At 36.9% G+C, this 16762-nt stretch overlaps 1 protein-coding gene across 2 annotated transcripts in view; it reads left to right on the top strand.

Annotated features, from left to right (window-relative positions):
- LRP12 (LDL receptor related protein 12) overlaps positions 1–16762 on the top strand; it is an 87029-nt gene that overhangs the window by 55687 nt on the left and 14580 nt on the right. For both annotated transcript variants that reach the window (XM_037802892.1, XM_037802893.1), the window contains one exon: positions 14150–14285. In XM_037802892.1, the coding sequence (XP_037658820.1) occupies positions 14150–14285 (136 nt within the window). The remainder of the gene's footprint in view (positions 1–14149; positions 14286–16762) is intronic.

Genomic DNA, 16762 nt, shown 5'->3' with positions numbered 1-16762 from the left:
TCTCAAATGGAGTCAAGAAGTCATTCTGGAGGTTATTCTTATGCATTACATAGATACCCCTTTTTAGTTTTTAGTGTGTTGGAATAGCTAGAAGGAAATACCTGAAACTTGAACTGCAACCCAGAAGCCTTTATTCTTGAAGACAATTGTGTAACTATGTAGCTTACACTGTGTGACCGTGTGATTGTGAACACTTTGTGGCTCCCACTCCCTTTATCCAATGTATGGACAGGTGAATAGAAAAACGAGGGCAAAAAGTAAATGAATAATAAGGAGGGATGGGGGGTATGGGATGTTTTGTTTTTGTTTTTCTTAAATGCAGTTTTATTGAGATATATACACACAGCATAGAAACCATCCAAAGTATACAGTCATTGTCTCAATTATCATCAAATAGTTGTGCATACAGCCCCATGATCAAATTTAGACAATTTTCATTACTCTACAAAAGAAATAAAAATTAAAAAAAGAAAACCCTATTCCTCCCATACTACCTATCACCCCACATTATTGACCCATAGTATTTTTTTTCTCTGAACATTTTCCTTACATCAGAAAGAACCAGAACAAGAATAAAAAATAAAAGTGAAAAAAGAACACCCAAATCATCTCCCCATCCCATCCCATTTGTCCTTTAGTTTTTTTTTTGTTTTTTGTTTTTTGTTTTAATCTTCATTTTATTGAGATATATTCACATACCACGCAGTCATACAAAACAAATCGTACTTTCGATTGTTTATAGTACCATTACATAGTGGTACATTCATCACCCAAATCAATCCCTGACACCTTCATTAGCACACACACAAAAATAACAAGAATAATAATTAGAGTGAAAAAGAGCAATTGAAGTAAAAAAGAACACTGGGTACCTTTGTCTGTTTGTTTCCTTCCCCTATTTTTCTACTCATCCATCCATAAACTACACAAAGTGGAGTGTGGCCCTTATGGCTTTCCCAATCCCATTGTCACCCCTCATAAGCTACATTTTTATACAACTGTCTTCGAGATTCATGGGTTCTGGGTTGTAGTTTGATAGTTTCAGGTATCCCCTACCAGCTACCCCAATTCTTTAGAACCTAAAAAGGGTTGTCTAAAGTGTGCTTAAGAGTGCCCACCAGAGTGACCTCTCGGCTCCTTTTGGAATCTCTCTGCAACTGAAGCTTATTTCATTTCCTTTCACATCCCCCTTTTGGTCAAGAAGATGTTCTCCGTCCCACGATGCCAGGTCTACATTCCTCCCCGGGAGTCATATTGCACGTTACCAGGGAGATTCACTCCCCTGGGTGTCTGATCCCACGTAGGGGGGAGGGCAGTGATTTCACCTTTCAAGTTGGCTTAGCTAGAGAGACAGGGCCACATCTGAGCAACAAAGAGGCATTCGGGAGGAGGCTCTTAGGCACAACCATAGGGAGGCCTAGCCTCTCCTTTGCAGCAACCGTCTTCCCAAGGGTAAAACCTGTGGTAGAGGGCTCAACCCATCAAACCACCAGTCCCCTATGTCTGTGGTCATGTTAGCAACCATGGAGGTGGGGTAGGCGAATACCCCTGCATTCTCCACAGGCTCCTCAAGGGGGCACTACATATTTTTTTCCTTGTTTTTCTTTTTTTTTTTTTAACTTTCCTTTCTTTTTTAAATCAACTGTATGAAAAAAAAATTAAAAAAAAAACATACAATAAAAGAACATTTCAAAGAGACCATAACAAGGGAGTAAGAAAAAGACAACTAACCTAAGATAACTGCTTAACTTCCAACATGTTCCTACTTTACCCCAAGAAAGTTACCTAATATAGCAACATTTCTGTGAACTTGTTCCTACTATATCCATCAGAAATTAACAGACCATAGTCATTCCTGGGCATCCCCAGAACGTTAAATAGCTTATCTGTTCTTCTTGGATTATTGTTCCCCCTTCCTTAATTGCTCTCTATTGCTAGTTCCCCTACATTCTACATTATAAACCATTTGTTTTACATTTTTCAAAGTTCACAATTGTGGTAGCATATAATATTTGTCTTTTTGTGCCTGGCTTATTTTGCTCAGCATTATGTCTTCAAGGTTCATCCATGTTGTCATATGTTTCACGAGATCGTTCCTTCTTACTGCCGTGTAGTATTCCATCATGTGTATATGCCACATTTTATTTATCCACTCATCTGTTGAAGGACATTTGGGTTGTTTCCATCTCTTGGCAATTGTGAATAATGCTGCTATGAACATTGGCGTGCAGATATCTGTTTGTGTCACTGCTTTCCGATCTTCCGGGTATATACCGAGAAGTGCATTCGCTGGATCGAATGGTAACTCTATATCTAGTTTCCTAAGGAACTGCCAGACTGACTTCCAGAGTGGCTGAACCATTATACAGTCCCACCAACAATGAATAAGAGTTTCAATTTCTCCACATCCCCTCCAGCATTTGTAGTTTCCTGTTTGTTTAATGGCAGCCATTCTAACCGGTGTTAGATGGTATCTCATTGTGGTCTTAATTTGCATCTCTCTAATAGCTAGTGAAGCTGAACATTTTTTCATGTGTTTCTTGGCCATTTGTATTTCCTCTTCAGAGAACTGTCTTTTCATATCTTTTGCCCATTTTATAATTGGGCTGTCTGTACTATTGTCATTGAGTTGTAGGATTTCTTTATATATGCAAGATATCAGTCTTTTGTCAGATACATGGTTTCCAAAAATTTTTTCCCATTGAGTTGGCTGCCTCTTTACCTTTTTGAGGAATTCCTTTGAGGTGCAGAAACTTCTATGCTTGAGGAGTTCCCATTTATCTATTTTCTCTTTTGTTGCTTGTGCTTTGGGTGTAAAGTCTAGGAAGTGGCCACCTAATACAAGGTCTTGAAGATGTTTTCCTACATTATCTTCTAGGAGTTTTATGGTACTTTCTTTTATATTGAGATCTTTGGTCCATTTTGAGTTAATTTTTGTGTAGGGGGTGAGGTAGGGGTCCTCTTTCATTCTTTTGGATATGGATATCCAACTCTCCCAGCCCCATTTGTTGAAAAGACCATTATGACTCAGTTCAGTGACTTTGGGGGCCTTATCAAAGATCAGTCGGCCATAGATCTGAGGGTCTATCTCCGAATTCTCAATTCGATTCCGTTGATCTATATGTCTATCTTTGTGCCAGTACCATGCTGTTTTGGCAACTGTGGCTTTATAATAAGCTTCAAAGTCAGGGAGTGTAAGTCCTCCCACTTCGTTTTTCTTTTTTAGAGTGTCTTTAGCAATTCGAGGCATCTTCCCTTTCCAAATAAATTTGATAACTAGCTTTTCCAAGTCTGCAAAGTAGGTTGTTGGAATTTTGATTGGGATTGCATTGAATCTGTAGATGAGTTTGGGTAGAATTGACATCTTAATGACATTTAGCCTTCCTATCCATGAACATGGAATATTTTTCCATCTTTTAAGGTCCCCTTCTATTTCTTTTAGTAGAGTTATGTAGTTTTCTTTGTATAGGTCTTTTACATCTTTGGTTAAGTTTATTCCTAGGTACTTGATTTTTTTAGTTGCTATTGAAAATGGTATCTTTTTCTTGAGTGTCTCTTCAGTTTGTTCATTTCTAGCATATAGAAACATTACTGACTTATGTGCATTAATCTTATATCCCGCTACTTTGCTAAATTTGTTTATTAGCTCTAGTAGCTGTATCGTTGATTTCTCAGGGTTTTCTAGATATAAGAGCATATCATCTGCAAACAATGACAGTTTTACTTCTTCTTTTCCAGTTTGGATTCCTTTTATTTCTTTGTCTTGCCGGATTGCCCTGGCTAGCACTTCCAGCACAATGCTGAATAACAGTGGTGACAGCGGGCATCCTTGTCTTGTTCCTGATCTTAGAGGGAAGGCTTTCAGTCTCTCACCATTGAGTACTCTGCTGGCTGTGGGTTTTGCATATATGCTCTTTATCATGTTGAGGAAGTTTCCTTCAATTCCTACCTTTTGAAGTGTTTTTATCAAAAAGGGATGTTGGATTTTGTCAAATGCTTTTTCAGCATCTATTGAGATGATCAATTGATTTTTCCCTTTTGACTTGTTAATGTGTTGTAATACATTGATTTTCTTATGTTGAACCATCCTTGCATGCCTAGAATGAACCCCACTTGGTCATGGTGTATGATTTTTTTAATGTGTCTTTGGATTCGATTTGCAAGTATTTTGTTGAGGATTTTTGCATCTATATTCATTAGGGAGATTGGCCGGTAGTTTTCCTTTTTTGTAGCATCTTTGCCTGGTTTTGGTATTAGATTGATGTTAGCTTCATAAAATGAGTTAGGTAGTGTTCCATTTTCTTCAATGTTTTGAAAGAGTTTGAGTAAGATTGGTGTCAGTTCTTTCTGGAAAGTTTGGTAGAATTCCCCTGTGAAGCCATCTGGCCCTGGGCATTTATTTGTGGGAAGATTTTTGATGACTGATTGGATCTCTTTGCTTCTGATGGGTTGGTTGAGGTCTTCTGTTTCTTCTCTGGTCAGTCTAGGTTGTTCATATGTTTCCAGGAAATTGTCCATTTCCTCTACATTATCCAGTTTGTTGCCATACAGTTGTTCATAGTATCCTCTTATAATTTTTTTAATTTCTTCAGGATCTGCAGTTATGTCACCTTTTTCATTCATTATTTTGTTTATATGGATCTTCTCTCTTTTTGTTTTTGTCAGTCTATCTAGGGGCTTGTCAATCTTGTTGATCTTCTCAAAGAACCAACTTTTGGTGATATTTATCCTCTCTATTGTTTTTTTGTTCTCTATGTCATTTATTTCTGCTTTAATCCTTGTTATTTCTTTTCTTGTACTTGGTTTAGGATTGGTTTGCTGTTCATTTTCTATCTTCTTCAGTTGATCCATTAGTTCTTTGATTTTGGCTCTTTCTTCCTTTTTAATATATGCGTTTAGTGCTATAAATTTCCCCCTTAGCACTGCTTTTGCTGCATCCCATAGGTTTTGGTATGTTGTGTTCTCATTTTCATTCGTCTCTATATATTTAGCAATTTCTCTTGCTATTTCTTCTTTAACCCACTGATTGTTTAGGAGTGTGTTGTTTAACCTCCAGGTATTTGTGAATTTTCTAAGTCTCTGATGGTTATTGACTTCTAATTGTATTCCATTGTGGTCAGAGAATGTGCTTTGAATAATTTCAATCTTTTTAAATTTATTGAGGCTTGTTTTATGTCCCAGCATATGATCTATTCTGGAGAAAGTTCCGTGAGCACTAGAAAAGTATGTGTATCCTGGTGATTTGGGATGTAATGTCCTGTATATGTCTGTTAAATCTAATTCATTTTCAGATTGTTTAGGTTTTCAGTTTCCTTGTTGGTCTTCTGTCTGGTTGATCTATCTATAGGAGAGAGTGATGTGTTGAAGTCTCCCACAATTATTGTGGAAACATCAATTGCTTCCTTTAGTTTTGCCAGTGTTTCTCTCATGTATTTTGTGGCACCTTGATTGGGTGCATAGACATTTACGATTGTTATTTCTTCTTGTTGAATTGCCCCTTTTATTAGTATGTAGTGGCCTTCTTTGTCTCTCAAAACATCCCTGCATTTAAAGTCTATTTTATCTGAGATTAATATTGCTACACCTGCTTTCTTTTGGCTGTAGCTTGCATGAAATATTTTTTTCCATCCTTTCACTTTCTGTTTCTTTGTGTCCCTGTGTGTGAGTCTTTTGTATGCAACATATTGATGGTTCATTTTTTTTGATCCATTCTGCGAATCTATATCTTTTAATTGGGGAGTTTAATCCATTTACATTCAACGTTATAACCGTGAAGGCATTTCTTGAATCAGCCATCTTATCCTTTGGTTTATGTTTGTCATATTTTTCCCCTCTGTCTATTAATATCCTTTATTGTACCCATACCGAATCTCTTTAGTACTGAACCTTTCTCCAAGTCTCTCTGTCCTTTCTTTGTTTCTCTGTCTGTAGGGCTCCCTTTAGTATCTCCAGTAGGGCAGGTCTCTTGTTAGCAAATTCTCTCAGCATTTGTTTGTCTGTGAAAAATTTAAGCTCTCCCTCAAATTTGAAGGAGAGCTTTGCTGGATAAAGTATTCTTGGCTGGAAATTTTTCTCACTCAGAATTTTAAATATATCGTGCCACTGCCTTCTCGCTTCCATGGTGGCTGCTGAGTAGTCACTACTTAGTCTTATGCTGTTTCCTTTGTATGTGGTGAATTGCTTTTCTCTTGCTGCTTTCAGAACTTGCTCCTTCTCTTCTGTGTTTGACAGTGTGATCAGAATATGTCTCGGAGTGGGTTTATTTGGATTTATTCTATTTGGAGTTCGCTGAGCATTTATGATTTGTGTATTTATGTTGTTTAGAAGATTTGGGAAGTTTTCCCCAACAATTTCTTTGAATACTCTTCCTAGACCTTTACCCTTTTCTTCCCCTTCTGGAACCCCAATGAGTCTTATATTTGGACGTTTCATATTATCTATCATATCCCTGAGATCCATTTTGATTTTTTCAATTTTTTTCCCCATTCTTTCTTTTATGCTTTCATTTTCCATTCTGTCATCTTCGAGGTCACTGATTCGTTGTTCAACTTCCTCTAGTCTTGTACTATGAGTGTCCAGAATCTTTTTAATTTGGTCAACAGTTTCTTTAATTTCCATAAGATCATCCATTTTTTATTTAGTCTTGCAATGTCTTCTTTATGCTCTTTTAGGGTCTTCTTGATCTCCTTTGTATCCCATACTATGGTCTCATTGTTCATCTTTAGTTCATTGAGTAGCTGCTCTAGGTGCTGTGTCTCTTCTGATCTTTTGATTTGGGTGCTTGGGCTTGGGTTATCCATATCGTCTGGTTTTTCCATATGCTTTATAATTTTCTGTTGTTTTTGGCCTCGTGGCATTTGCTGAACTTGATAGGGTTCTTTTAGGATTTGTAGACCAATTGAAGTCCTTATATCTAATTTATCAGATCTACAGCTTCGTGGAGTACACTTTCTCTAACTAACCAGCAGGTGGCGTCCACGAGCCACCTGTTCTCCACAAGCCAGTTCTCCCCTGCTTAGCCTTTTTGGTGAGTGGGGGAGTGTGTCTTGTGGGGTCCAATTGGTGTACCAAGCTTGCGTGTGTAGTTGGTGTTGCCTGCCCTTTATATGGGGCGTGTTTCTGGGCAGTCAGGGAAGGGGGGGTGGCTCTAACAATCAAATCTCCCTGGTGATCCTAGAGTTTTAAAGCTGCTGCAATAGTCTAATCCTCCAGTTCAGTCCTGCCACAGTTTGTCTCTGCCACTGACCCACAAGTCCTTGGTATTGGCGTATGGCTCCTGAGACTTGAAAGTGGGCCCCTCTTCCAGGCTGTGCACCTCGGGTCCTCTGTTGAGGGATGACTGTGCTATGTCACAGGTGAGTGCCGTCCCCCCAGGGCAGTTCTGGGTTGCTGGGCTGTGTAGGGAGGCTCCCAGTCTGCTGAAATGATGGCTGAATGGGGCTTTGTTAATTCACACTGCTCCACCTTCCCAATTCTGGGACAATCAGCTGAGGTTGCAGGGAAGGCTAATGTCCACGCCCAGTTTTGTGGTGTGTGCCTGTTATTTGAAGCGCTTCTGTCACACTGGGTTGTCTGGGGCAGCTCTGGGCTATGGGGCTGGCGATGGGCAGGGGTGTTTCCTGTCCACCAGGATGATGGCTGTGAGCGGACACCCCCCTTTTCTTGGGAAGTTGTGGTGTTTAGTGAATTTTCTCAGCCACTGGATTATTGCCTTTTGTCTCAGAGCTCTCTTAGTTCTGCTCTTGTCTTGACCTGCCCAAATTGCAAGTCTTTGAAGCTTTCTGTATTGGGCTTCTTAGAGTAATTGTTTTAGAAAAAGAAAAAAGGATTAAAAAAACAAAGGGCCCTCCTCAGAGATCTAATGGGTTATTGAAATGCTAAGAGACAAAGCAATTAGGGCCATTAAGGAAAGGTCCACAGGGCAGAGAGATCAGCTTTTCTTTGGGATTTGCATGTGAGCCTCAGGGCCTGAGCTCTGCCCTTCCCCTTTCTATGTTCACCAGAACTCCAAAAATCCTCCGCTTTTATTTTGGAGTTTTTCGTGTTGTTTTTTTTCTATGCCTGTCTCCTCTCTGCTGGGCTGGCTGCTCTCAGATTCTCTGATGTCTGGTCTCAGTCTATCTATGGTTGGAGTTTGGATCAGTAGAATGAGTTTCCGATAAGGGCTGCCACTGCAGTTCTCCCTTCTCCTTCCTGGAGCTGACAGCCCCTCCTCCCACGGTACTGAGCCTGGCAGGGAGGGGCGTGGGTCCCCTGGCTGCAAAAACTTACAGATTTCGCTGATCTCAGCAGTTGCACGTTTTCATGAGTGTTGTATGAAGTATGCCCAAAGTCAGATTGCTCTGTGGTTTCCAGTCCACGCAGTTCCTGGCTTTCTACCTACTTTCCTGGAGGAGTAACTGAAACATACAGCTCACGAGTCCGCCATCTTGCCCCGCCTCCTCATGTAGTTTTTAAACCACAATTTGGTGCTTTTCTGTGGGATTATTGAAATGGTATCAGGATAAACGTGAAGAAATCTTGCGTATTTCTAAATCAGTTTTGCCCTCTGTTTTCTAAACTACACAATGAGATCTTTGTATTTGAATCCAGGAAATGAATCTAAAAATTTTAAGAACTCCATCGGAGAATCTCTGCCTGCTCATTCTTCAGTTAAACCTCCCTTTCTTAATTGATAGCATACATGATAAATTAAAATCTGTGTATATTTAGTTTAGCCTTTTAGTGTAGATTAACTACCTACCGTTGTAATAATACTCTTGTCTGTTATTTTTCATTCCAGATGTCCTACACTGTAGATTCACTATGAATTAAATAGGCTAATCAGGTAACTACTCACTATATACTCCTCTGAAGGAGATAGTGGCCAAGTTGAAATCTGCTGTCCTTGAATGAACATTAGGAGGTTTGATTTGGAGGTTTCTATTTCTAGAGTCATAGGAAATATATAAAAATGTAGAGATATGCATCATCATACAAAATACTTGGATGATTATTTATCTAAAGATGTTGACCAAAGTAAATTAAATAGATATATTTTTGAAGATGTTTGTATTACAATATAAATAGTACTAGTAAGGAAAAACACTCTTTCAAGAACAAAAAAAATTGATACTGGTAGTTTAAAGATAGTTAAAGAAGCAAAATGAGCAGACGGTCATATGTTCCGTAACACTACATAGGTGTTTCTGGAAAACCTTACTTTCTGCAAAATCACACACCAAAATATTAGGGTTTCTGAGAAAAGGAGGTTTAGCACAGATCACTTAAGACTTATATAACTTTGTAAGTGTAGCCCTAACAAAATATCAGTCTGAATCTCAGCACAGACAAATACCCACTGATATTTGTCCTAGAATCAGTCCATCCTTCACAGCTCTATACTCTGGAGTTCATGTTTCCTCATTAAAGATATTTGCTTCTCACAGATACCAATTTAATCATAAAACTATAATTCACAGTTATCCTTTGTCCATCAAAGTGGGGTTTTCTTTTTTTGTTTTTTCCTTTTTCGTAGCAGAGAAATGTCTTCATATCTTCATCTGTGCATACAGTTTCCCAAGATATCTTAACACAGAGGAAAGCCAAGTATTCCTTAAGCCAGTCAAGCAGCAGCTTCTTTCAATAAAGGAAGGTGCTTCTGTAGGATTTTTATATTATTTATTAAACCATGAAAACTCATACCTCTGGTTGATTCGTATGATTAACCTGCTGGGAATAAAATCTTACACAATTACATTATACTGACAAGATTTCTCTTATTGCCGATTACATATAAGCTACTTCTCATTGATGAATTAACAAAACAGACGGTACCTAAAATAATTATATATAAATAATAGAGAAGGTACAGGTAGAATGAATGTAGGTAAAGGAAGATTAGGTTTGATGTGTCCTAAATTGCAGGTATAATCAAAATATAGAATGGTGAGGTTCTAACCAGCAGAACCATACAAACCAGTTTTGGTTTAAAACAGGAAGATTTGTTTCCTAAAGCAAAGTTTTGTAATTGTGTGTTCCAACCCCATTTTTACCCCAGCTTCTACCCACGGCAGATAACCAGTTAAACATGGCATAATGTCTCATTCTTTCCAGAGCCTAATGGTGAGCAGCACATATTCAGTGATCATTGTCTTCTTCCCCACTTCTCAACACAGTCTCCATGGCCATCTCAGTTCAGCATTCTAGGCAATAACTACCAACCAATCCTGGCATATAATGTGATGTAATTTATTGACAGCTTACTATAATCCAAACAGTATGCTAAATCCTTTACCAAAATAATGTTATTTAATCTTTCCAACACCCTGTGAGCTCTGTAGTGGTTTAATCCCCATTTTACAAGGGAGGAAAAGGAGGCTTAAGTATTATCAAATAATAATAAGCTGCTTCAAATCTTTTGTGTCAAAAGGTATAATATGTAATGAATAACAGTAGTAAAAATATACTAAGGAAAAAAATTACAGTGGGTGGTAGTGCTTGAGATAAAGTAGTATGATGAGTTGGGATTGGGAAGTCATTATAATACACAAAATAATGAAAAAGATGACTCAGAGGAAGCCAATTAGAACATTGTGACAGATGTATAGGATAAAAAACAGACCCTGATTCTCCTAGAGGTGGTGAGGGCAGCCCCAATTTCTGACTTGCAGATTTCTAGTTCTGATTCCTATGAGGACTGGCTTTACTTTTTTATTTTTCTGTCCTTTAAAGTCCTTGAGATTGCCTGTGGTATTCTTAAATTCCCTTTGTACCTAAATTTGGTCACATGACTATTCCTTCAACCAAATATCTAAGACAGTGAAGATTCAGAATATAAAGAGGATTGGAGGAACAAACTTAATAGTTTAGTTCTAATCATATTGAATTTGAGGTTGGAATGTCCATTGTGCATTGGACAATGCAAAATTTCTGGGTTAAAAACTCATGTAAAAGTGGATGGCATCTTCCATAGATAGTGAGAGTGAGAAGTTCAAAAGGCTTGGGGTTGAACCATGACCACCACTATATCAGGGGCTAATAGAGAACTAACATAGAAAAGTCAGAGTTAGGAGGAGAACCAAAAGGGGTTGTGTCAGCAAAGTCAAGGTAGTACAATATCAAGGAAAGAAAGGCAATGGCAAGGGCTCTAGATAGATCAAGTACCATGGCAACTGAGAAGTCTGTTGGATTTGGCAGTGAGATCAGTGATGGTCTTTGCCTGCTAACGTGGTTTCTGTGGAGTTGGGGTAAAATTGAAAGTTTGATTTCCGTGGATCAAAGAGAAAATGCAATGTGAGAAAAGTAAGTAAAAATTGATTAATGCATTTTGATCATTTATCAGAAATATAGTTGGAAATTAAACATGATGATGAGAGGCAGAGGTAAATGATTTAGGGCTGAAACAGACCTTGGAGATACTCACATAGCAACCCCCCCCCTTTTTTTTTAACAAATGAAGAAACCAAGTCCCAAAAAGGTTTGGTTGTTTGCACTATGGCCAAGCCAGTAAGTGGCAGACACAGCAGACATCATCTAGGTTTTTCATTCCAAATCTACCAGTATGTGTAGGCAAGCTCATAACCCAAAAGGGAAGGAATTTTTTTTAATGGTTTGTAATGCTAATCATATTCTTTTAGCATTTGAATTTATTCTTTCTCACATATAGACGGAAATAAGGTTTGGTTTTGCTAAGGTATATTTGTCTATATGCCCAGTGTATTGTATGCACAAATATATGTTGATAAAAAGCCATTGGCTGACCTTTGGCTGAATGATCTTTGACAAGGGTGCCAAATCCACTCAGTGAGGAAAGAATATTCTCTTCAAAAAATGGTGCTGGGAAAACTAGATGTCCATATGCAAAAGAATGAAGGTGGACCCCTACCTCACACCATATACAACAATAAACTCAAAATTGATCAAAGATCTAAATATAAGAACTAAAACCTTAAAACTCCTAGAAGAAAACATAAGGAAGTATCTTCAGGACATTGTGTTAGGCAGTGATTTCTTAGACTTTAAACAAAATGCATGAGCAACAAAAGAAAAAAAAATTGATAAATGGGACTTAATAAAAATGTTTGTGCATCAAGAGACCTCATCAAGAAAGTAAAAAGACAAGTTACAAAACAGAAGATAGTATTTAGAAAACATATCTGAAAAGGGTTTACTATTGAGAATATATAAAGAACTGCTACAACTCAACAACCCAATCTAAAATAAAATACCCAATTTTTAAAAAGACAAACAACCCAATTAAAAAAGATCAAAAGACTTGAATAGACATTTCTCCAAAGAATATATAGAAATGGCCAAAAAGCACATGAAAAGGTGCTTGACATCATTAGCCATAAGGGAAATGCAAATCAACTCAATGAGATACCATCTCACACCCACTGGAATGGCTTCTATTAAAAAACCAAAATACCAAGATCTAGAGAGGATGAGGAGAAATAGGTAACTCTTTCATTGTTTATGGGAATGTAAAATGGAGCTGCTGCTGTGGAAAACAGTTCGGTGGTTCCTCAGAAAGTCAAATAGAATTACTATATTCTACTGCAGTCCCACTCTTAGGTAAATACCCAAAAGAATTGAAAGCTGGGACTTGAACAGATATTTCTACACCTATATTCATGGAGGTCTTATTCACAGTTGTCAAAAGATGGAAGCAAAACAAGTATCCATCAACCAATGAATGGGTAAATAAAATGTATATACATACGATGGAATATTGCTCAGCCATATAAAGGAATGAAGTCCCGATGCATACAGCAACACGGATAGACCTGTTGAGTGACATAAGTGTGCGACAACCTAGAAGACATCATGCTGAGTGAAATAAGCCAGACACAAAAGGACAAATACTGTATGATCTCACTCATATGAAATAAGCAGAATATACAAATTCATAAAGTAAGAAACTAAAATACTGGTAACCAGAGACAGGTCAGGGTTGGGGAATGGAAAGTTAATGTTTAAATGGTATGGGGTGATGGTAAAGTTTTGGCAGTGAATGATGGTGATAGAGGCACAACTTTGTGAATGTAATTAACACCACTGAACTATTTATTTGAAAAGGGATAAAAAGGGAAATTTTAGGTTGTGTATAAGTTACCACAAACACACACTCACACACAATAACCCATAGAACTGTACAGCACAAAGAGTGAACTCTAAAGTCAATAGCATAATTATGATAATATTGTTTCATCAGTTGTAACAGAAGTACCACACTAATACGAAACGTTAAAAATTGGGAAACCTGTGTGTAAGAGGGTGGGATATGGGAACTGTACTTTCTGCGTGATTTTTCTGTAAACATGTAATTGCTCTAATAAAACAAAAACAAAAAGCCATTGGCTGGATCTGGAATAAAATGCCAAATTTGGTCATGTTGCATATATACAAAATTAAATCTATGTATTCATAGCCAATTCATATTTTAAAATAATATTACCAGATTACTTACTGAATTAGAAATATAAAACACTGAATCTTAATCATTCTTATTTGTGTGTGGTATGTCTTATCTGTGGGCAGTTGTGTGAATATAAAATATTCACAGCATATATTTTTGAGCATCCTTATCAGAATATAACTTTAGTTTTTAGTATAAGAGCACCACCTACGGGTTTCTGAGGTGCAACATTTTACTATGATGTTTTATATGTGCCTTCCCTTAATTATTTTATTCAGAAGACTATTCATGTGATATTCTTCCATTTTGAGTGTTCTCAGAGCAGCATAGTGTTCAGAAGGGTTTAAACACACTAATTCAGTAAATATTGAACTTTAGGTAGTTCATAATATAATACAGAAAATTAATTTAAAACGTGATATTTGAAGATAGATAGATAGGTGGTTAGACAGGTCAGTCGATCGATCAGTTTCCATGGCTAAAGCTAGCAATCCTGACTCTTTAAATTGTTATTAAGATATCCAAATTGAAATCTTCCATGCCTGCCCAAAATGTGTACTTAATTAGGATAAGAGACTTTGTCTAAAAGGGAGGAAAATAAAATATCTCATTAGAATAATAGAAGCTTTTTAAGGTTGATAATACCATATTTTATTGTGGTATTTATTTGTTTTTTGAAAAAACAAAACACTGATTTACTTAATGCAGTGTTTTAAGGTATTAACTAAGATTGCTTTGGCTATCTTCCAGCTTGTGGAGAGACTCCTGAACAAATTCGAGCACCAAGTGGGATAATCACGAGCCCAGGCTGGCCTTCTGAATATCCTACCAAAATCAACTGTAGCTGGTTCATAAAGGCAAACCCAGGGGAAATCATTACCATAAGGTAAATTCTGTTACCTTTCTGTGTTATTATATAATATTTTATTTTAAAATATAAATTCAATGTGTTGTTACTCAACATGCAGAAATACAAAAAGAAACTTCTCAGAAAATACAGTAAGTGATAACTCTCAGTACATCTTAAGGGTAAGAATAGTGGCCCATCTTTCATCTGCTATTAGTAGGGCATGTGTTTTGCCCTAATGGTGGTAGTGGATTTGCATTAAGCTATCCACTTTCTCTAGACCACCTTTCAACAAAAGGTACACATTTGCAAAATAGCTCCTTAGGTAACTCTTTGACCATGAGACAAACAAACAGAACTCACTAATCTACTTGGGGATGTAGCCCATTTTCTTGGCCTCGCTAGTAGAGCCATCTACCTAAATGAGTTAAAAATTACTGGAGTTATATATGTGTGTGTGTGTGTGCATGCATGTGTTTGTATATGTATATACATATGTCTATGTCTATATGTGTAAAACTTGAATTAATAATTGTTAGATCCTAAATCTAGAAGAATCTTTTTAAAATAACTTTCAAACAAGAACATTTGTTAAGAAGACAAAGTGAAAGGCATTCCTAGGAGAAATGACCATAAGTTTAAGATTTTAATAAATATAATATAAATAAGCAAGAGTAAGATTAATTTTAAAAACAGTGAATTGGTTGCATAGAAAAACAGTGTGAGAAGTGGGTATTAAGAATAAGAAGAAATCAGCAGAACTACATAGTTTGCTTAAAGAAATCATATCAAGGCCTTAGAAAAGAATATTCATTTGCCTAAAGGCATGCTCACACACAAATAGTGTACCTAAACAAAGAACTGCAGTTGTAACTATAACACAAAAAGAATGTCATTCCCATTGCAGAGAAAGCATTCTGCTATACTATAAAGGCACCTTTGGTATCCTTTCATGTGTGACATTTTTATGGGTAAGAATCATGGAATTTTAGATTTAGAAGGGATTTTGCAGATCAGACTCAAATGCCTTCATTTTACATTTTTAAAAATGAATCTTATTAATTTAGCCTACCTTTGCACCTTTTCCCATCTTCCTTTTTTATATTCATTAACTAAATAGAGAAGCAGTCTCTCTTGAGAAACATAACTGTACTCTATCCCCTTTTTTCTGTGGCATAAAGAGGGGCCATATGGCTTGTTATACTTTTAGTGCCCTCTGCCTCAGGCCACATCTTCTGGAATCCTAGGGTTGATCTTATATAGAAGCTACTCCACTCCACTGTGAGAGTGTGATTCTCTTGCCTGGTTGATTGGTAAGATGCACCATTAAGGTTATCCTTCTGAAAGACTATCAGTGTTGAAATCTGAATAATATGCCTGTTTTCTGTTACTTGTGATATGACGAAGTATAAATGCGCTTACAAAATAACATTATTTTTACTATAAGATTCCAAGAATAAGATTTTTAACATAAAACTAGAATTTATGGAGATTTTTATCTTTTAACCTAAAAAAATCCAAACCCAAAATTAAACTTGCAGCTTGTCAACTCAGTTATGTAAAGCTTGGAAATTCTTGTCAGCACAGAGGAGGTTGTTACATGGAGTACTGCCATCTGGTTCTGATCATGCCTTGGATCCTTGGAATTTCACACTGAAAACCAAGAGCAGTACAGAAAGGCAGAACAAAATTATAGCTGAGCCCTGTATCTACAGAGATTTCCTAAATTCTGGAAAGAGTTCATGAATTTGGACTTACATAGCCTAATAAAGATGAGAAGGTGATTTTAGTAATTGTCCTAGTTCTTTAATGAAGTCATTACCAAGATAATATCAGAATTTGAAAAACACACACACACATACACAAAGACAGATACAATTCATATGCAAATATTGATCTAAAATCAATAAATTATTCAAAAGAATCATATACTATAATCAAGTGATTCATTTAGACATACAAAAATGAGTAAGTATTAGGAAATTTTAAAATAATTTACCATATTAACGAGTCAAAAGAAGAAGAACATGGTTATCTAGACTAGGTAGATGCTTTAAAGCATTTTGGTAAAAAGGAAATCAACATTCATTCCTGAATTTAAAATAATATTCCTTAGGAAAATGGGATTAGAAATATGGTTTTTAAAAATCTGTATGAAAGAGCAAAACTTAATTTATGAACTCTCAACAAACAATAATAAGAGCTCTCCATATAAAACTAGTTAAAGATGGTTAAAAAAAAAAAGCATTTTACTTTACTCCACCAAAATCAACAAAAGGCCACCTTATCCATAGGAGATAGAGGATTGGAGCAGAGCTCCCTGCTTGAAGCCAAGGACTGGGATCAGGCTGTTCTGCTCAAGAAGAGGCTGCTAACCACAGGCCTTAGGGAGATGGGCAGACGCGCCCTAACAAATATGAATTTATGCCACCTGCTGACTCTTAACGGGATCTGCAGTCCTCTGGACCACTGTTTAAAGACTGCTTCTAGGTGGAGGCAACTACCACAGAGGCATG

This window comes from Choloepus didactylus, chromosome 14, assembly GCF_015220235.1.
Source record: "Choloepus didactylus isolate mChoDid1 chromosome 14, mChoDid1.pri, whole genome shotgun sequence".
NCBI classification, from domain to species: Eukaryota; Metazoa; Chordata; class Mammalia; order Pilosa; family Megalonychidae; genus Choloepus; species Choloepus didactylus.
Note: the sequence above shows the minus strand (reverse complement) of the source record. Positions and strands in the feature narration are given on the sequence as shown.